The sequence below is a fragment of the Sus scrofa genome, chromosome 6 (genome assembly GCF_000003025.6).
Source record: "Sus scrofa isolate TJ Tabasco breed Duroc chromosome 6, Sscrofa11.1, whole genome shotgun sequence".
Lineage (NCBI taxonomy): Eukaryota > Metazoa > Chordata > Mammalia > Artiodactyla > Suidae > Sus > Sus scrofa.
Genome location: NC_010448.4, coordinates 78,974,707 through 78,992,752, shown reverse-complemented (window position 1 = coordinate 78,992,752; position 18,046 = coordinate 78,974,707). Strand labels below are relative to the sequence as shown.

General features: G+C 39.0%; 1 protein-coding gene across 11 annotated transcripts in view; it reads left to right on the top strand.

Annotated features, from left to right (window-relative positions):
- Positions 1–17,202, top strand: part of HP1BP3 (heterochromatin protein 1 binding protein 3) — a 32,371-nt gene extending 15,169 nt beyond the window's left edge. For all 11 annotated transcript variants that reach the window (XR_002345418.1, XR_002345417.1, XM_021097635.1 and 8 more), the window contains 7 exons: positions 799–879; positions 1,701–1,855; positions 5,817–5,907; positions 11,089–11,248; positions 13,033–13,144; positions 14,862–14,975; positions 15,409–17,202. Coding sequence is in view for 9 of the 11 variants with exons in the window: in XM_021097635.1 (XP_020953294.1) it covers positions 799–879; positions 1,701–1,855; positions 5,817–5,907; positions 11,089–11,248; positions 13,033–13,144; positions 14,862–14,975; positions 15,409–15,703 (1,008 nt within the window). In the remaining 2 variants the exon portion in view is untranslated. The remainder of the gene's footprint in view (positions 1–798; positions 880–1,700; positions 1,856–5,816; positions 5,908–11,088; positions 11,249–13,032; positions 13,145–14,861; positions 14,976–15,408) is intronic.

The window sequence follows — 18,046 nt, the reverse complement described above, 5'->3', positions numbered from 1 at the left end:
TTGGTTTACCATGTTCTGTCAGTTTTCTACTACCAATATTTTATAATAGCTTTAAATGGAGTATAACCTATGTCAGCATAGTTTATGTGCTAGTTTCATGTTTTTCTTTATGAAAATATAGTTTGTGACCTATTTTGCCTCACAGGCTGACCCTCAGTTTGATGCTTCAACAAGTTTATAGGCTGAAAGTGTTTCAGTTTGATTGCCGTATACAAGTAGTGTAAGTAAACTAAGGCGTGGAGGACTCAGGTTAATGAGAGGTTCTGTGACGGTGCCTAAATATGCGGAAGGACTTAACCTACACCATCATGTGCAGAGTCTAAAATCATTAGATTACCTTTCCCAAACGCAGTAATAGTCTATAATGGGCAAACTGTAGGAAACGTGGTCTGAGATTAACTAGGCTCTGAACTTGTGGCAAGGAGCTATCTTTCTTTTAAGAAAGATTGTGTCCCTTCCTTTTTTTTTTTTTTTTTTTTTTTTTTTTTGCAAGCTTATAGTAGTCTGTTTAATGTGGTAGCATACTAGCATTCTTTCCCAGTTTTGTAGATGAGGAAACAAGCGCTCAGAGGGTTTACAAGGTTGTCCAGTGTTGAACAGTTAGATTCAAATAGGATTTAATCCCAAATCTTTCAGCTCATCCATTGTTGTTTTGTCCTCTGAAGAGTTCAACAGCACTTTACATTAGTTCTTGCATCACCATGCTCTGTAATTTGCTTAGTCTACTATAAAGTTATTAATATGAGGCAGAATAATTTAAAAATACTGGTTATTGCAACTGAAGTTAATTTACTTTAGGTAAAAGGAAAAGGTGCTTCTGGGAGTTTTATTGTGGTCCAAAAATCAAGAAAAACACCTCAGAAATCCAGAAACAGAAAGGTAAGTCTATACCACAGTTTGATTTCGCACTGTAATAAAATTACTACTACCAAAAATACATGTTTACTATGTGTTATTCACTGTGTGCACTATGCACAGTGCAGCCATTCTTCGAAGGCCTGGGGAAGGTTAGAATTGATTTGCTTGTTATCACTCAGTGAGTTAGTGAGTGGACTGAACAGTGTGCAGCTCCAGGCACTGCAGCCTAGAGCCTGTGTGCTTAACTGTCCTGTGTCAACTACAGGTAGCTCCATGAGTTTTCCTGCTTTTTTGAAATATCTTTTAAACTAGAAGAGGCATACAGATACATTTTTACCCAGTATTAGACCCTAAAACCATGCCTCAAGCCAGTTTTTCTTCCATTTATGGAAGGTAGACAGTAACAAAGTGAAGTATGTCAGTAATTGAAATCTAACTGTTCTGCTGCATCTTTGTTTTAACAGCAATGAAGGTTTTTGTACTTTATAAAGCTTTCAGACAACTTTCAAAGTGAACTTTGTGCAGTGATGTTGGTGCTGCATGATCCTTTTCATTCTTTGTTATTGAAGGCTAAGAATGAGTTAAGGCCTTTAATAACCTTTTAGTTTTTAAATATATTTTTAACTCTCCTAATTCAGAATTTTTATCTGAAAGAAGTTGCCACACAAATGACATTACACCAGTTGTGGTGTGATTTGTTTGTGCAAAAAAGGGATGGTTTTCTTTTGGTTGTAGTTGATTTGGCAATCAGCTTAGGAAAGCCCTTGAGTTGAATATAGAAGCAACTGAACAGAAAGCTCAGTATCCTGAAATGATGATAATTTTTGATAATTACATTTCAGAACAGGAGCTCTGCAGTGAATCCAGAACCACAAGTAAAATTGGAAGATATCCTCCCACTGGCCTTTACCCGCCTTTGTGAACCTAAAGAAGCTTCCTACAGTCTCATCAGGAAATATGTGTCTCAGTATTACCCTAAACTTAGAGTGGACATCAGGTATGAGCCATAGGCCTAGACTTTAAAACACAGATGTCTGTGTTATTTCCTCAGCCCAGCTTTCATGAGAAACAAAAATTAAATATTTAGTTAAGAATTGTTTTTAGCTGAGCTAGAATTAAAACCTTATTTGTGGGTTTTATTTTTTAGGTTCTATTATATTTTCCTTTTCATACCTTCATATGTAATTTCTCTTGGAAACTCAAATATTCAGCATTAACTATGTCCTCTAAGCTGCTTATTATTTAAAAATTTTTTTTTTTTTTTTTGTCTTTTTGCCTTTTCTAGGACCGCTCCCGTGGCATATGGAGGTTCCCGGCTAGGGATCTAATCGGAGCTGTAGCCACTGGCCTACACCAAAACCACAGCAACATAGGATCCAAGCCGCGTCTGCAAACTACACCACAGCTCACGGCAACGCCGGATCCTTAACCCACTGGGCAAGGCCAGGGATCAAACCCGCAACTCATGGTTCTAGTTGGATTTGTTTCCACTGCACCACGACGGGGCACTTCTAGAAGACTGTGTAGACTTTAGATGTGATGATAGGGTGGGGAAAGCAGTCTTAAAAGAACTTTATGAGAAAATTTCACAGGGAGGAGTTGACATTCTTTTGGGGGATCTGAAAGAAGCCTGTGTCTGGATCTACACTAACAAGGGGTGAGAACTGGCCATGGAAGCTTTGATGCTGGGTGGAGGCATTAAGATCTGACACCTGAACGTTGAGTAACCTGATCCGTTGAGGCCTTTGTAGATGTACTGATCTAATAGTGATGTGCACTATGAAAACAGAAAGCACAGTGCCCAGAAGGGAGGGCATGGTGGCTACTAAGGTTGTAGCAGTGATGAGAGAAGGGGCTGATGTGAGATGCTTTGAAGCCTTTGGTAAGTGTGCTTTTACCTGAAGAATGGAGTGAGTGATAGAACCCTGAGATTTCTAAAGGCCCACCACAAGGCATATGCTAGTGTGATGATTGGTATTGCTGAGGAAACAAAAATGTTAAGGGAACCAATTTAACTGGTAACTCATTCCTGGAGCATTTGAACCTTGGTTAAGAAGACACTTCTCAGATTAGTTTTTTAATTTGACCAAAGAGTCTATGCACATGCTTCAGCTCTGACTCTTATCACTCTCCTATAATTATTATGTAATGCATCATCTCTTATATTCCTTGATTTTAGTGACCAGATCTATGTGTTTATTCCTGCATAACCATAATAAATACTCAGTAAATATTTGCGGGATGAGTGACTTTGAGTGTGTTTTAGGTTATGGCATAAATTGTATTCATTCTGAATGGAATAATACTGGCTTAAAAATACTTTCATTCAAGAATGTATACATGTATGTGTAACTGGGTCACCATGCTGTACATAGAAAAAAAAAATTGTATTGGGGAAATAACAATTAAGAAATAAATTTTTGGAGTTCCCGTCGTGGCGCAGTGGTTAACGAATCCGACTAGGAACCATGAGGTTTTGGGTTCGGTCCCTGCCCTTGCTCAGTGGGTTAAGGATCCAGCGTTGCCGTGAGCTCTGGTGTAGGTCGTAGACGTGGCTCGGATCCTGCGTTGCTGTGGCTCCAGCGTAGGCTGGCAGGTACAGCTCCGATTAGACCCCTAGCCTGGGAACCTCCATATGCCGAGGGAGTGGCCCAAGAAAAGGCAAAAAGACCCAAAAAAAAAAAAAATTTTTTTTTTAAATTATGGAATTCCCGTCGTGGCTCAGTGGTTAACGAATCCAACTAGGAACCATGAGGTTTCAAGTTCGATCCCTGGCCTTGCTCAGTGGGTTGAGGATCTGGTGTTGCCATGAGCCGTGGTGTAGGTCGCAGACGCAGCTCGGATCCCGAGTTGCTGTGGCTGTGGTGTAGGCCGGCAGCCACAGCTCTGATTTCACCCCTAGCCTGGGAACCTCCATATGCCGCTGGAGTGGCTCAAGAAATGGCAAAAAGACAAAAAAAATTAAAGAAATACTTTCATTGGTATTTGGGGGGTGATAGGGAGTTTCTTCACTTGGAGTGTCAGACAGTATGGTTTCTAACTTTAGCATCCTGTTAGAACATGGGATCCCCTGTCTCATCCTCCCCAAGCGTATGGATGATGTAATTACTAACCCTAGTGTCACCTCAGCCTGTTATGCTTAGTGGTTAGATAAAAAGATTCAAAATTTCTTCTCCAAAGAAAGGTGTCAAAGCTCATGAAAGCACCTCAAGTGGTAGTAGCAGTTTGGCCCTCATCATTCTGTCCCTCACTGGGCTGCCAAGTTGTTGATCTTTTCATCTTAACAACTTACCAAGTAACTGGTTTCAAATAAGTCATGATTTTCTGCTCTTTGGGTGCCATTCTTTTTTTTTTTTTCCTGCTTTTTAGGGGTCTAACCCACAGCATATGGAAGTTCTCAGGCTAGGAGTCGAATTGTAGCTACAGCTGCTTTCCTACACCACAGCTCATGGCAACATCAGGTCTTTTACCCACTGGGCGAGTTGAGGGATCCAGCCTTCATCCTCATAAATCCTAGTCCGGTTCTTTAACCGCTAAGCCACAGAAAGGAGCTCCCATTTGGGTGCCATTTTGGTAATTTTTGGGAGATGTGGCAAAGCACATCACTAAACTTTGGAGTTATGATTAACCATTTCTTCAAATTTACCAATTGCTTTTCTGAATGTATAGCTTTCCATTTGACTCTTATCTTGTTTCATACCACAGACCCCTTTATGCCCTAAGTTAACTTCCTTGATTCTTCACCCACCAAACCATTGCCCCTTGACGGAGCAACTTTTGAAACATTTTGCTGTTACGTTTTTAATGATACTGTTTCTTTTTGCCTGCCATCTAGTTTTGATGACCTAGGCTATTAATTTTCTTTTTCTTTCTTTTTTTTTTTTAACTACAACTCTCTTGGGAGTTACCAAGAGAGTGGCTCAGTGGTAATGAACCCAACTAGTAACCATAAAGATGTGGGTTCGATCCCTGGCCTCGCTCAGTGGGTTAAGGATATGGCGTTTCCATGAGCTGTGAGGTTGCCAAAGAGGCTTGGATATGGTGTTGCTGAGGCCGTGACTGTGGCTGGAGCTGCCACACTGATTTGACCCCAGCGCCATGGTAACTTCGATATTGCATATGCAGCCCTAAAAAGCAAACAAACAAACAAAAAAACCACTACAACTCTCTTAAGGCATAGATACTGTGTTAAGAACAACCTGTTTTTTCCCTCGGGAAATCGTATTTTACTAGGCTGACTTTAAATACTAGTTTGCAAAAAACAACTCAGTTTATGTGTTAATGTTTATATACTTTTTAAAAATCCAGGAATTTTTCCTTAAAGAGTACCTGAATTCAATGGGACTTTAAAGATATCATTCTATTTTTTTTATTTGTTTGTTTATTTATTTATCTTAGGGCCACACCTGTGGCATATGGAGGTTCCCAGGCTAGGGGTTGAGTCGGAGCTATAGCTGCTGGCATATACCACAGCTACAGCAATGACAAATCTGAGCCGCATCTGTGATCTACACCACAGCTCACGGCGCGCCAGATTCTTAACCCACTGAGTGAGGCCAGGGATTGAACCCACATCCTCATGGATACTAGTGGGTTCGTAACCCACTGAGCCATGATGAGAACTCCAGGATATCCATTTTTTGCTTAATTACAAAGTGTGGTTGCTGTTGTGGTCTGATGGTAATAAATGATTGGTTTTTGAAGTGCTCTGGCAAGTTGGAAATTGGTTCTGTGTAGTCCGTGGTTCTGTATGTACAGGTAATGGTTTAGGTTGTTTGCTTGGTGAAAAAAGAATGCCACTTATTAAGAGTGCCAACAATTTATTACTTTTTTGTCCACTGTAACAAAGTACTACACAAAGGAATCAGAACTTTCGTTCTTTAGAACAACCCTGGATCCATTTTTTTCAAATCTTTCCTTCATTGATATATGTATCACTGTTTTTGTTTCTTCTGCAGGCCTCAGCTGTTGAAGAATGCTCTCCAGAGAGCAGTAGAGAGAGGCCAGTTAGAACAAATAACTGGCAAAGGTGCTTCTGGGACATTCCAGGTTAGAGACTTGATTGTAGAGAAGTGGTTCTCAAAAGTTTTGGTTTCAGAACCTTCTTATACTCTAAAAATTCATTGGGGACCCCAATGCATTTGTTTATGTGGGTTATACCTATGAATAATTACTGTATTAGCAATTAAAACAGGAAAATTTTGAATATTTTAAAATTCGTTTTAGAAATGGTAAACTACTACATGTTAATGAAAATAATATTTTTTATGAAAAACTGTTTCCCAAAATAAAAAAAATTTCAGTGAGAAGAAGGTTACTCCTTACTACATTTTTACAAAAGTCTTTACTGTCTATCTTAATAAAAGACAGCTGGAATCTGGGGTTTTTTTTGTTTGTTTGTTTTTTGTTTTTTTGTCTTTTTGCCTTTTCTAGGGCCGCTCCCTCGGCATATGGAGGTTCCCAGGCTAGGGGTCTAATCAGAGCTGTAGACACCGGCCTACACCAGAGCCACAGCAACGTGGGATCCAAGCTGCGTCTGCCACCTACACCACAGCTCAGGGCGACGCGAGATCCTTAACCCACTGAGCGAGGCCAGGGATAGAAACCACAACCTCATGGTTCCTAGTCAGATTCGTTAACCACTGAGCCAAGACAGGAACTCCAGCTGGTATCTGTTTTAATATATTTTGGGTTACATCTATAAAGAAAATCCGGCTCACACATGAGTACAGTACAGTTAAAGGTGGCATATTTTAGGAAGTTCCCTTGCGGCACAGCGGATTAAGGATCCAGCTTCATCACTGCAGCAGTTCGAGTCACTGCTGTGGCACAGATTTGATCCCTGGCCCAGGAACTTCCACATGCCGCAGGTGCCACCAAAAATAAGTAATTTTTTTTTAAAGGTGGCGTGTTTTGAAGTTCCCGTTGTGGCGCAGCAGAAACGAATCTGACTAGGAGCCATGAGGTTGTGGGTTCAATCCCTGACCTCGTTCAGTGGGTTAAGGATCTGGTGTTGGCCTGAGCTGTGGTGATTGCAGATGTGGCTCGGATCTGGTGATGCTGTGGCTCCAATTGGACTCCTAGCCTGGGAACCTCCATGTGCTGTAGGTGCGGCCCTAAAAAGCGAATAAAAAAAAAAAGTGTGTTTTAAAATAATTTTCAGATAGAGATCAGTATTAGTATACAAAATTCAACAAATGATAGTTATTTCGTAATAGCTCTACTTTTTTAAAAATGTTATTGATTTACAATGTTGTGTTATTTTCTGCTGTGTCGCAGAGTGACTCTTCGTATTCTTTTCCATTATAGTTTATCATAGGATATTGAATACAGTGCCCCATGCTATACAGTAGGACCTTGTTTATCCATCTGTATATAGTAGTTTGCATGTAGTAGTTTGTTTGTTTGTTTTTTTAATGTTTAAATTTTTTAAATTTTTTATTCTTTTTGCCTTCTAGGGCTGCACCTGTGGTGTGTGGCAGTTCCCAGGCTAGGGGTCAAATTGGAGCTGTAGCCACTGGCCTACACCACAACCATAGCAATGCCAGATCCGAGCCTTGTCTGCGACCTACACCACAGCTCACAGCAATGCTGGATCCTTACTTAACCTACTGAGCAAGGCCAGGGATAGAACCCACATCCTCATGGATACTGGTCGGTTTCGTTACTTCTGAGCCACAATGGGAACTCCTTTAATAGCTTTATTGAGGTATGACATATATACATAAGATATATTCATTTCATGTTGCAATTTATAAATCAGTGACTTTCAGTAAATTTGCAGTGTTGTACAACCATCACCACTGCTCAATTTTAGAGCATTTCCATCACCCAAAAAAATCTCTTGTGCCCACATGCAGCCATTCCGGGTTCCTGCCCCCATCCAGCCTCCTGATCTGTTTTCTCTCTGTACCTTTTCTACAAGTTTCGTAAAGATAGAATCACACAGTATGTGGTCTTTTGTGTCTTCTTTCAGCATAACATTTGTTCAGTTTTATCCATGTTGCAATATGAATCAGTACTTTCATTCCTTTTATTGCCAAATAGTATTTTATTGTATGGATCTGACGTATTATGTTTATCCATTCACGAGTTAATGAGCATTTGGGTTATTTCCACTTTTGCTGTTACGACTTTTTTTTTTTATCTTTTTAGGGCTGCACCTGTGGCATATGGAGTTTCCCAGGCTAGGGGTCAAATTGGAGCTGTGGGGGAAAAAACTGTAATTGCAATGTATACATCTAAGGATAACCTGACCCCCTTGCTGTACAGTGGGAAAATAAAATTTTAAAATAAATAAATAAATAAATAAATAAAATTGGAGCTGTAGCCCCTGGCTTACACCATAGCCACAGCAATGCAGGATCCTTAACCCACTTAGTGAGGCTAGGGATTGAACCTGCCTCCTCATGGATGCTAGTCAGATTTGTTTCTGCCAAGCCAATATGGGAACTCCATCCCCTTTTGCTGTTACAATTAATATTCTATGAACATTTATGTTCAAATCTTTGTGCAGATGGATGTTTTTATTTCCCTTGGGTATGTAAGTAGGAGTGTGGACTCCCTGGACTGTGTGGTAAATTTGTTTCAAGAAACTGCCAAAGTAGCTACTTTGTTTGGTGTTCCCACCAGCAACGTATATACAAAGATTCTATGTTCTCCTTATTTTTCCAATACTTGTTATTGTCTTTTTAAAATTATAGCCTTACTAGTGGACATAACATGGTGTCATACTCATTGTGGTTTTGGTTGACATTTTCCTAAGACTATTGATACTGACCATCTTTTCATGTGCATAATGGACATTTGTTTATCTTCTTTGGTAAAATGTCTATTCAGATCCTTTGCCTCTTTTTAAAACTGAGTCATTTGTCATCTTAATTGAGTTCTAAGAGTTATATAACTAGATACAGATTCCTCATCAGATGCATGATTTGCAGATATTTTCTCCTAATCTGGCCATGCTTTCACTTTCTTAATGGTGTCTTGAAACACAAAAGTGTTTAATTTTGATAAAGGCCAGTTTATTATTTCTTTTAAATTGCTTGTACTGTTCGTGTCATATCTAATAAATCATTGCCTAGCTTATGGTCAGAAGATTTACTCCTATTTTTCTCTTAAGGGTTTTATGGTTTTAGTTCTTACATTTAGATCTGTGACCCATTTTAAGTTAAGTTTTATTTAAGGTGTGAAGTAACGGTATAAATTCATCTTATTGCATTTGGACATCCAGTTGTCAACACCATTTATTGAGGAGACTGTCCCTTCATTGAATTGTCTTGGCATCTTTATCAAAACTTAATTGACCATACAGCATTGTAAATCAACTATACTTCATTAGAACTTTAAAAAAAAAAAAAAAAAACCTTAATTGACCATGAATGTAAGGGTTTGTTTCTGGACTCTGAATTCCGTTCCATTGATCTGTATGTGAATCCTTATGCCAGGATTACACTGTCTTGATGAGTGTAGCTTTGTAGTAAGTTTTGAAATTGGGAAATATAAGCCTCTCAACTTTTTCTTTTTCAAAATTGTTTTGACTGTTCTGGGTCTTTTGCATTTCCATATAAATTTTAAGACTTGTTTATCAATTTTCACACACACACACACACAAAATCCAGCCAGGATTTTGATAAGAGATTGCATTTGGGAAAAAAAATTACTATCTTTACAGTGTTGAGTTTTCCAATCTATGACTGTCTTCATTTATTTAAATATTTGACTTCTTAGCAGTGTTTTGTAGTTTTCAGTGTACAGGTCTTACATTTCTTTTGTTATATTTATTCCTAAGTATTTTATTCTTTTTCCATGCTGTTGTGAATAGAATTTTCATTTTTAGCTTGTTCATTGCTAGCCTGTAGAAATACAGTTGGTTTGTCTATTGATCTTTTATCCTGGAATCTTACTGAACTCATTTACTAGTTCTAGAGCTTTTTTTGAGGGTTCCTTAGAATTTTGTGTTGGATTCCCAGTGATTTTCTACATACAGGATAATGTTATCTGCAAATAAAGATCATTATACTTCTTCCTTTCCAATCTGAATGTCTTTTTTTTTTTTTAATGCCTGATTGCACCATATAGAACCTCCAGTACAGTAATGAGAGTAGGTATCTTTGTCTTGTTACCCATCTTAGAGGGAAAACATTCTTTCACCATTGAAGCTGTAGGTTTTTCGTAGATGCCTATTATCAGGTTGAGAAAGTTCTCATCTGTTACTAATTTGTTGGGAGCTTATTATGAATGGCTACTGAATTTGTCAAATGCTTTTTCTAAAACTTTAAATGATCATATGGCATCATTGTTTTCCCACTACCAATGCAAATGTCCCACAGTGAGAAAGGCAGATCACATTTTAGTGTTATTACCAAAGTAGTTTTAACCATGCAGGTCCTCTGAAGGGGTTTCAGGAACCCTAAGGGGTTTGTGGACCTTTCCTTGAGAATCACTGTTAAAGAACAGACCTTGATTTGTCATTTAACCTTTCTGCCTATTGGTGCTAACCTCTGTTCTTCAGCCTTTTGTCCTTGAAACATGTTATATAATTTTCTGTTGTATGATACCCTAAAAGCTTATCAAACTTTTCCTTTGCAGGGAGTTCCCGTTATAGTCAGTGGTAATGAACCCGACTAGTATCTATGAGGATTGGGGTTCGATCTATGGCCCCTCTCAGTGGGTTGAGGATCCAGCATTGCCATGAGCTGCAGTGTAGGTCGCAGACATGGCTTAGATCCTGAGTTGCTGTGGTTGTGGCATAGGCCAGCAGCTGCAGCTCCAATTCAACCCCTGGGCTAGAAATTTCCATATGCTGCAGGTGTGACCTTAAAATAAACAAGCAAAAAACCTTTTAAAAAGATTATAAGTACTCCAATTTTCAGATTCAGAAAAAAAGGAAGTATTCTCAAAAAAAGTGTTTATTTATTGGGAGCATAACAAATTAGCCTCCTTATCGGAATAGAACTGTTACTCTCTTTGGGTTAGGTTGGCTGTGGCTGATTTAGATTGGATAGAGGGGTGGATAGAAGGAGAAAATATCCGTAAGAGGGTTGGGACTCCTCAGTTAGATTGAATACCTGATGAGTGGGGAGAGAAAGTCCCTAACCTGACAATTTATTGTAAAACATATCTGTGCTAATGCAGGAACTCCGACCCACCTGGTGCAGAGGAGTCTTGTCTTGACCTGCTTTGGGAGAGTGTTGTCTTGATGCTTTTCTCTTCCTCCTTGGAAAACAGCTGAAGAAATCAGGGGAGAAACCCCTGCTTGGTGGAAGCCTGATGGAATATGCAATCTTGTCTGCCATCGCTGCCATGAATGAGCCGAAGACCTGCTCCACCACTGCTCTGAAGAAGTATGTCCTGGAGAACCACCCAGGGACCAATTCTAACTATCAAAGTAAGACTCAGAGCTGTGTGCATTTCCAGGGGACCAGGGGAATTATCTTGTGAAAAATCCCCAGAGATCTTGCTATAAATTACAGAGCATTAACTACTGACTGAAAAGCCAGAGGGATCAACTTCACAAATTTATCATTTACAAAAAAGATAAATCAATGCATATTCTTAATTTACAGTATCTGCTAGAGATTAGAATTTAATTTTACTTTGCTATAAAGATTTTTCTTGTTTATTTTTAATGTAATGGAGATACATTTCTAGGTTCAAAACATCTCTCAAGTATAGTATTTTTAACCTGCTTTTCAATGTTTACCAGAATATGTAGTTATCACCTTGAGACCATGCCAGCATATTAAAATACTAAGTACTTAGGTTATTTCTTACTGGCTTAATAAGCCCTATGACAGAAAACACTTTTTTTCAATAAAGTATATTTAACCTTGTCAGGTGGTGATTTGAGATTAGAAATCTTGCCTTAGCAGCACTGTCACAAGTAGGTTAGTGAGATTGTGTATTTTCTCAGTGAACTGTGAGGGTAGGCACAGTGGTATAGGGTGAGGAACATGAAAATTGAGCAACAGAATACAAAACTAGAATATATTATTGTAAGTGAAAAGCTCATTTTTAAGTCTAAATATTGACTTTTAGTATATACAATATATATTTTATAATGTGAAGGAATTTTTATTTATTTATTTTTGCCTTTTTAGGGTCACCCCTGCGGCATATGGAAGTTCCCAGGCTAGGGGTCAAATTTGAGCTACAGTTGCCGGCCTATCCCATGGCCACAGCAGTGCAGGATCTGAGCCTCCTCTGCGACCTACACCACAGCTCACGGCAATGCCAGGTCCCCGATCCACTGAGCAAGGCCAGGGATTGAACCTGCATCCTCATGGGTACTGGTTGGGTTCATTTCTCCTGCATCGCAGTAAGAAATCCAGGAATGCTTTCTGATTGTTTTCTTATGTACTTTGAAAACTGTGGTGTGTGTGACTTTCATTGAAGTATAGTTACAGGGTTATATTACTTTCAGGTGTACAACATAGTGATTGGATATTTTATAGATTATGTTCCTTTTAAAGTTATTATAAAACATTGGCTGTATGTATGGCTGTTTTTTCTCTTCCCCTTGCATAAGATGGATGCTGTGTTTAGTTGTACATGTTGACCTTAGTAGACTAGTCCATGATTTTTCTCTGTTGACCAAGTGGTTATAAGAGAAGATGATTTGGGTTATTAACCTCTCCAGTATCACTAATAGTGCAGCCCTTTTTGGACACTGACTCACGATAAAATATATTTATGTATTTTTTATGAAAGATGAGACTTGATAAGGCCTTTAGGAGCCATGATATTGTTTTGTTACTATGTGCTGATTTATGAGAAATTGATTTTTATCTTTATGTTCTTCTAAATACTTATCAGTACTTATAGGCGCTCAGTAGATGTTTGAATGAATGGAAGTAATGAGAGACTTAGTTTTAAGTTACCATTTATATGCGACTGTAGAACAAGTCACCAGTCACTCTGGGCTCCTGTTTCCCTTTCAGCGAAATGAGGGATTTGACATGGTGATCTCTAACGTCTCGTGCCCTTGTAATTTAACTCTTCCCAAATGTACAGGCACTTAATAATTTAGTGAATTGATTGATAATCCCTTTGACCACAAAGGATTCACTTAGCACATGATGGGACCATAAATTTATGTCTGATTGTGGTTGAGGGAATTCTCAGATCTGAATAAATAAGTACTTTTTTCATTTCTGAAATTTTTTTGCTCAGTGCATTTGCTGAAAAAGACCCTGCAGAGATGTGAAAAGAACGGGTGGATGGAACAAATCTCTGGTAAAGGATTCAGTGGCACCTTTCAGCTCTGTTTTCCCTATTATCCCAGGTAAGCACCTAGCCCATAATGGGAAGTATTGGTCATTGCAAGTTTAAAATCTGACTCCAGGTTACAGGCTTGGCTTGACTTACTTTGCCCTTAGTGATGTTACGTTGAACCGGACATATTTGGAAAGAAAGACTACTTAAGGCAGCATTGGAGTAGCATGGTGGCCTAGCAGTTAAGGACTGGCATTGTCACTGCGATGCCTTGGGTCACTGCTGAGGGCGTGGGTTCAGACCCTAGCCCAAGAACTTCTGCACACCACAGGCATGACCAAAAAAAAAGGCAGTATTGTTTTAGATCAGAAGGTTTTTGTACAATAGCAGGGGGTTTTGGCTATCCTCCAAGAGCTTATTGTTAGCTAAGCAGTCCTAAAATCAAACATTGAACTCTTTGAGATCCTCGGCTGGTCATTTTGATGTTCCTTCCTTCTAATAAAGAATAAAGCACGTGATAATGAAGATTATTAGAGGATTATGTATGTTTTAATTGTCCAGCCCGAAGTAGGGAGAGCGTTGGCTGATTCCAAGAATCTGAATCTGCTTTTTTCATACTATAGAGACAAGGGCATTTATTTGAAAATTTGTCTCTAATACACATCTTACTCATTGAACCAGAAAATGTATTGAGCACCTGCCATGGGCCAAACAATTTTCTAAGTAGCTGTGCAGTTGCCTTCTTACACTTTCTTTTCTAGTCAAGTGCCATGACTTGTACCACTAAAACTTATTTTAGCAGGAGTATAATGTAGCTTTCTTATATTGTTCTTTGTACATGAACCTAAATGTTACTTGGTTGAATGTATATTGTTTGAATTTTTCAGACATTATACTTTAAATATAGTTTTTTTTTTATATATATATATATATTTTTTTTTTTTGTCTTTTTGTTGTTGTTGTTTTTTTTTTTGTAGTTGCTATTTCTTGGGCCGCTCCCACGGCACATGGAGGTTCCCAGGCTAGGGATTGAATCGGAGCTGTAGCCACCGGCCTACGCCAGAGCCACAGCAACGCGGGATCCGAGCCGCATCTGCAACCTACACCACAGCTCACGGCAACGCCGGATCGTTAACCCACTGAGCAAGGGCAGGGACCGAACCCGCAACCTCATGGTTCCTAGTCGGATTCGTTAACCACTGCGCCACGACGGGAACTCCCCTAAATATAGTTCGTAAGATCGTGCCCATACAGTGCTATACTTTTAAGGACTATTTTAATCAAGGAGACCAAGTTTTCTGCTCTTAAGGACAAAGAAAAGTGGGATGATCCTTGCTGAATTTGTCTAAAACTTTGAAGAGCTTTATCATACTTGGAGATCTTTTGCCAGGATCATAAGAGCAAAAAATGTGTCCAGCTGTGTAGACTATTCACTGCTGTATAGACCATTACTGCTATATATTCAATGGCTGTTACATTGCTGAACACATACCAGGAGCTTATTAAATAATTGTTTACTAAATAAATGATTAAATACCAAGTTTATTGAATGGAGGGAAGAAGAGAATGAGGTATGGTCTGGGACTTTTACAGATTTGTCGTAACTTCATGTGTGTGTTCAAAATAGGTTAAAATGTAACTTGATGTTTGTAACCTAACTTGGCATAACTGGGGAGTGTGGGAGGAAGTGGGTGGTGTCCAAGGAAGAGCATATCTAGATTCCCTTTCTTTTCCTTGTCTTGTATGGGACTTCTCTTTTACCTAATGTGGGTTTTTTTTCTTAATAGTCCAGGAGTTCTGTTCCCAAAGAAAGAGCCAGATGATTCTAAAGACGAGGATGAAGAGGAAGATGACTCCTCAGAGGAAGACTCTGAGGATGAAGAGCCACCACCTAAGAGGAGGTATTGATGTGTGGAAGAGCCTGCTTAGAGCTGAAAATGGCAGTAATAGGAGAGGCTGTGAAAGGTGTCTTAACTCAGGATCCTTCTCCCATTCTTTGTGTAACATTTGAACTTGGCTTCTCCTTGAGAACTTAGAGGCTCTGAACTTGGTCAGACCTGTGTGTGTGTGTAGGTGTATGTATACACTATACATAGTTTGCTTATTTACAGAAAAGTAATACCACATTTATCTAAGAAAAACATCATGGGATTGTGTGTAGATTCCTCTAGGAATTGATTGAATTTTTATACACTTTGAGCAAAGCTGTATAAAAATAATAACCCACACTCCTCCTCTTAACATAGGTGACCTTCTTTTTTGGCAGTCTTTGGTCATCGGTAAAGGGAATCTCTCAGGTACTAAGTGATTGCCTTTGCTCTTTGGTTCTCACAGGCTGCAGAAGAAAACCCCGGCCAAGGCATCAGGGAAGGCTGCGTCTATGAAGCAGAGAGGGTCCAAGCCTGCCCCTAGAGTCCCAGCTGCCCAGCGAGGGAAAGCTAGGCCCCTGCCCAAGAAAGCCCCTCCTAAGGCCAAAACTCCTGCCAAGAAAGCCAGACCCTCACCCTCAGTCATCAAGAAGCCTAGTGTTGGCTCTTCGAAGAAGCCCGCGGCCAGTGTGAGAAAGGAGGTGAAGTTGCCTGGCAAGGGCAAGTCCACCACGAAGAAATCCTTCAAAGCAAAAAAGTAAATTTTATAGGAAAAAAGGGTATCTTGATGAAATTCAAAATCTTATTTTCTAAGGTCAGTGTGCATTTGTTTTAGTTTCGATGCTTTTAAAAGTACATTTTTTCCCCCTCTCCTATGAACGTTACGGGGAGGGAATATAAATAAACCAATTTAGGCATTTGTTAGCTTTAGGTGCTGTTCTTGGTGCCTGCCCCTTCCCCCGGTCATTTTCATTTCCTCGGTAATTCTGGATTTTTCCTGAACCGTGTAATCTGTACTTGTCCTTTTTTCTCTTTCTACCCCAACCCTCTTTTGTTTTTTTATGGTCAGCTTTGGCTTTTTTTTTTTTTTTCCTTCCAGTTTTATCTAAACAGTTGCAAAGATTTTTTGTGTTTGTTAGAAAGCATTAAGAACGGGATGCTGGTCAGGTGCTGGCAGTAAAAAGGAGGCAGTATAACACTGACTGGATTATAAAGCCTCCTACCTGGAGACTTCAATTATAGCTATAATAATTAATCTTATTTATAAAGCCACTCCACTAACCCTTTCTCTCCAACTATACACATGGAGATGTCTTAGCTTTGGGAATAAGCCAAAAGTATTATGATCTCATTAGATTCTGAAGATACATGACTTTGGGCCACTTTTCACATTGATCATTTCCAGGTATTTTTTCCATTGGCCCCTGGGCATTGCATTCCCTCAGCAGCAAGCACAAGATCTCTCCATCACTTGGTTTTTGACTGAAGGGGAAATATAGGAATATATTGAATTTGTGATTTCTGGTGTGACTGTGTTACTAAAAATCAAAACATATAAAATCTTCTTGATCAAATGTTTAAATATATTTTTTAATATTCGGAGCATGAGCTGTCACTTCCTTTTTGCCGTTTTTATAAGGAAATGTTGGAGAGTTACACCATCGCTAATATAGAAATGTTAAGTGGAAGAACATACAGTTTACTAAAATAAACTAGATCCCAGATTCATCTGTGGGTTTTTCCCCTCCTTTCTTTCCACAGCACTTTTGATAACAAGCAAGTGACTTCCTTTTTGAGTTACTTTTAAAAAAAGAAAAAACAAACGAAGCCCGACTACCTAATAATCCTTTCTTATTTGTATTTGTTTTAGTATTGTGAAGTTGTGTTAAAAGTACTAGCTTTCTAAGAAGTATTGAGTTCTGGTTATCATTTATCTTCCCTGTGGCACTTGACATTTTAATTGTCTTAAACTCTTGGGTGTAAATCTTCTGGCTCCTTGCGTGCTGCCAGAGGCAAAAGATGTTTGTTTCATTCATTCCATTTGCATTGTCTCCTGGGATCCTGTCTGCAGCCTAAAGTGTGGCTGGGAAATGGACTTGAGAAGATTGGCTTGAATTAGATCCATAATCATGTGTGATCCCATCATGAGTTCATTGGAATTTGTGTTGCATGTAAGGCAATCTTTCCTGTTGTAAATCTTCCTTTTTTTATGTACATATATTTTGAAAAATATGAATAAACATGAAATTTTAAAAGCTGCTGAACTGTAGCTTATATTTAAAAGTTTCTAGTATATATCCTCAGCTGTAAGTATTGTACTTACTTCAGATCTTTTCTGCTCCTTGCACTAGCCATCAGCCATTTTTCTTTTTAAATACAAGCTTCAGTTTATTTGCTTTTTTTTTTTTTGGCCTTTTAGGGCTGCACCCTCAGCACATGGAAGTTCCCGGGCTAGGGATCAAATCAGAGCTTGCAGCTGCCAGACACAGCAACACTAGATCCAAGCCATGACTGCGACCTGCACCACAGCTCACCGCAGTGCCAGATCCTTAACCCACTGAGTGAGGACAGGGATTGAACTCACGTCCTCATGGTTCCTAGTTGGGTTCATTAAACACTGAGCCATGAATGGAACTCCTTGCATTCTTAATATGGATGGTAAATGTTTCTAAATACTTTGAGCCTGAGTCTTTAATGCATAAGAGATTTAAAAAAATAATTTTGCATTAAGTTCCTTGTTTTCAAGATCATGAGCTCCAGTTTTTCATATGTCATGTTCGTTATGTCCTTGGACTAGGAAAAAAAACATACATTGCTAAAGGATAAACCTGAGACCTAATTCTAGAAAGTAATTTTCTGTTACGCTATTTAACAGGTAATAATCCTTAACAGCATGGGTCTTTAGGTACCTGTGCTAAGAACTTTCTATTCTTCTGGAATCAAAAGTGGGAGGATTTTAGTTGGTTTTTCTGTTTTATGATACTGCTTTTATTTTTAAAAGATTGCCTGAACTGTCACCTGGTGGCTATATTGTGTATCTGGCACTCCAGCCTAGAGTAAGACATTTAGATCATTTCAGGTCCTTCACGTCACAGAATTCAAGT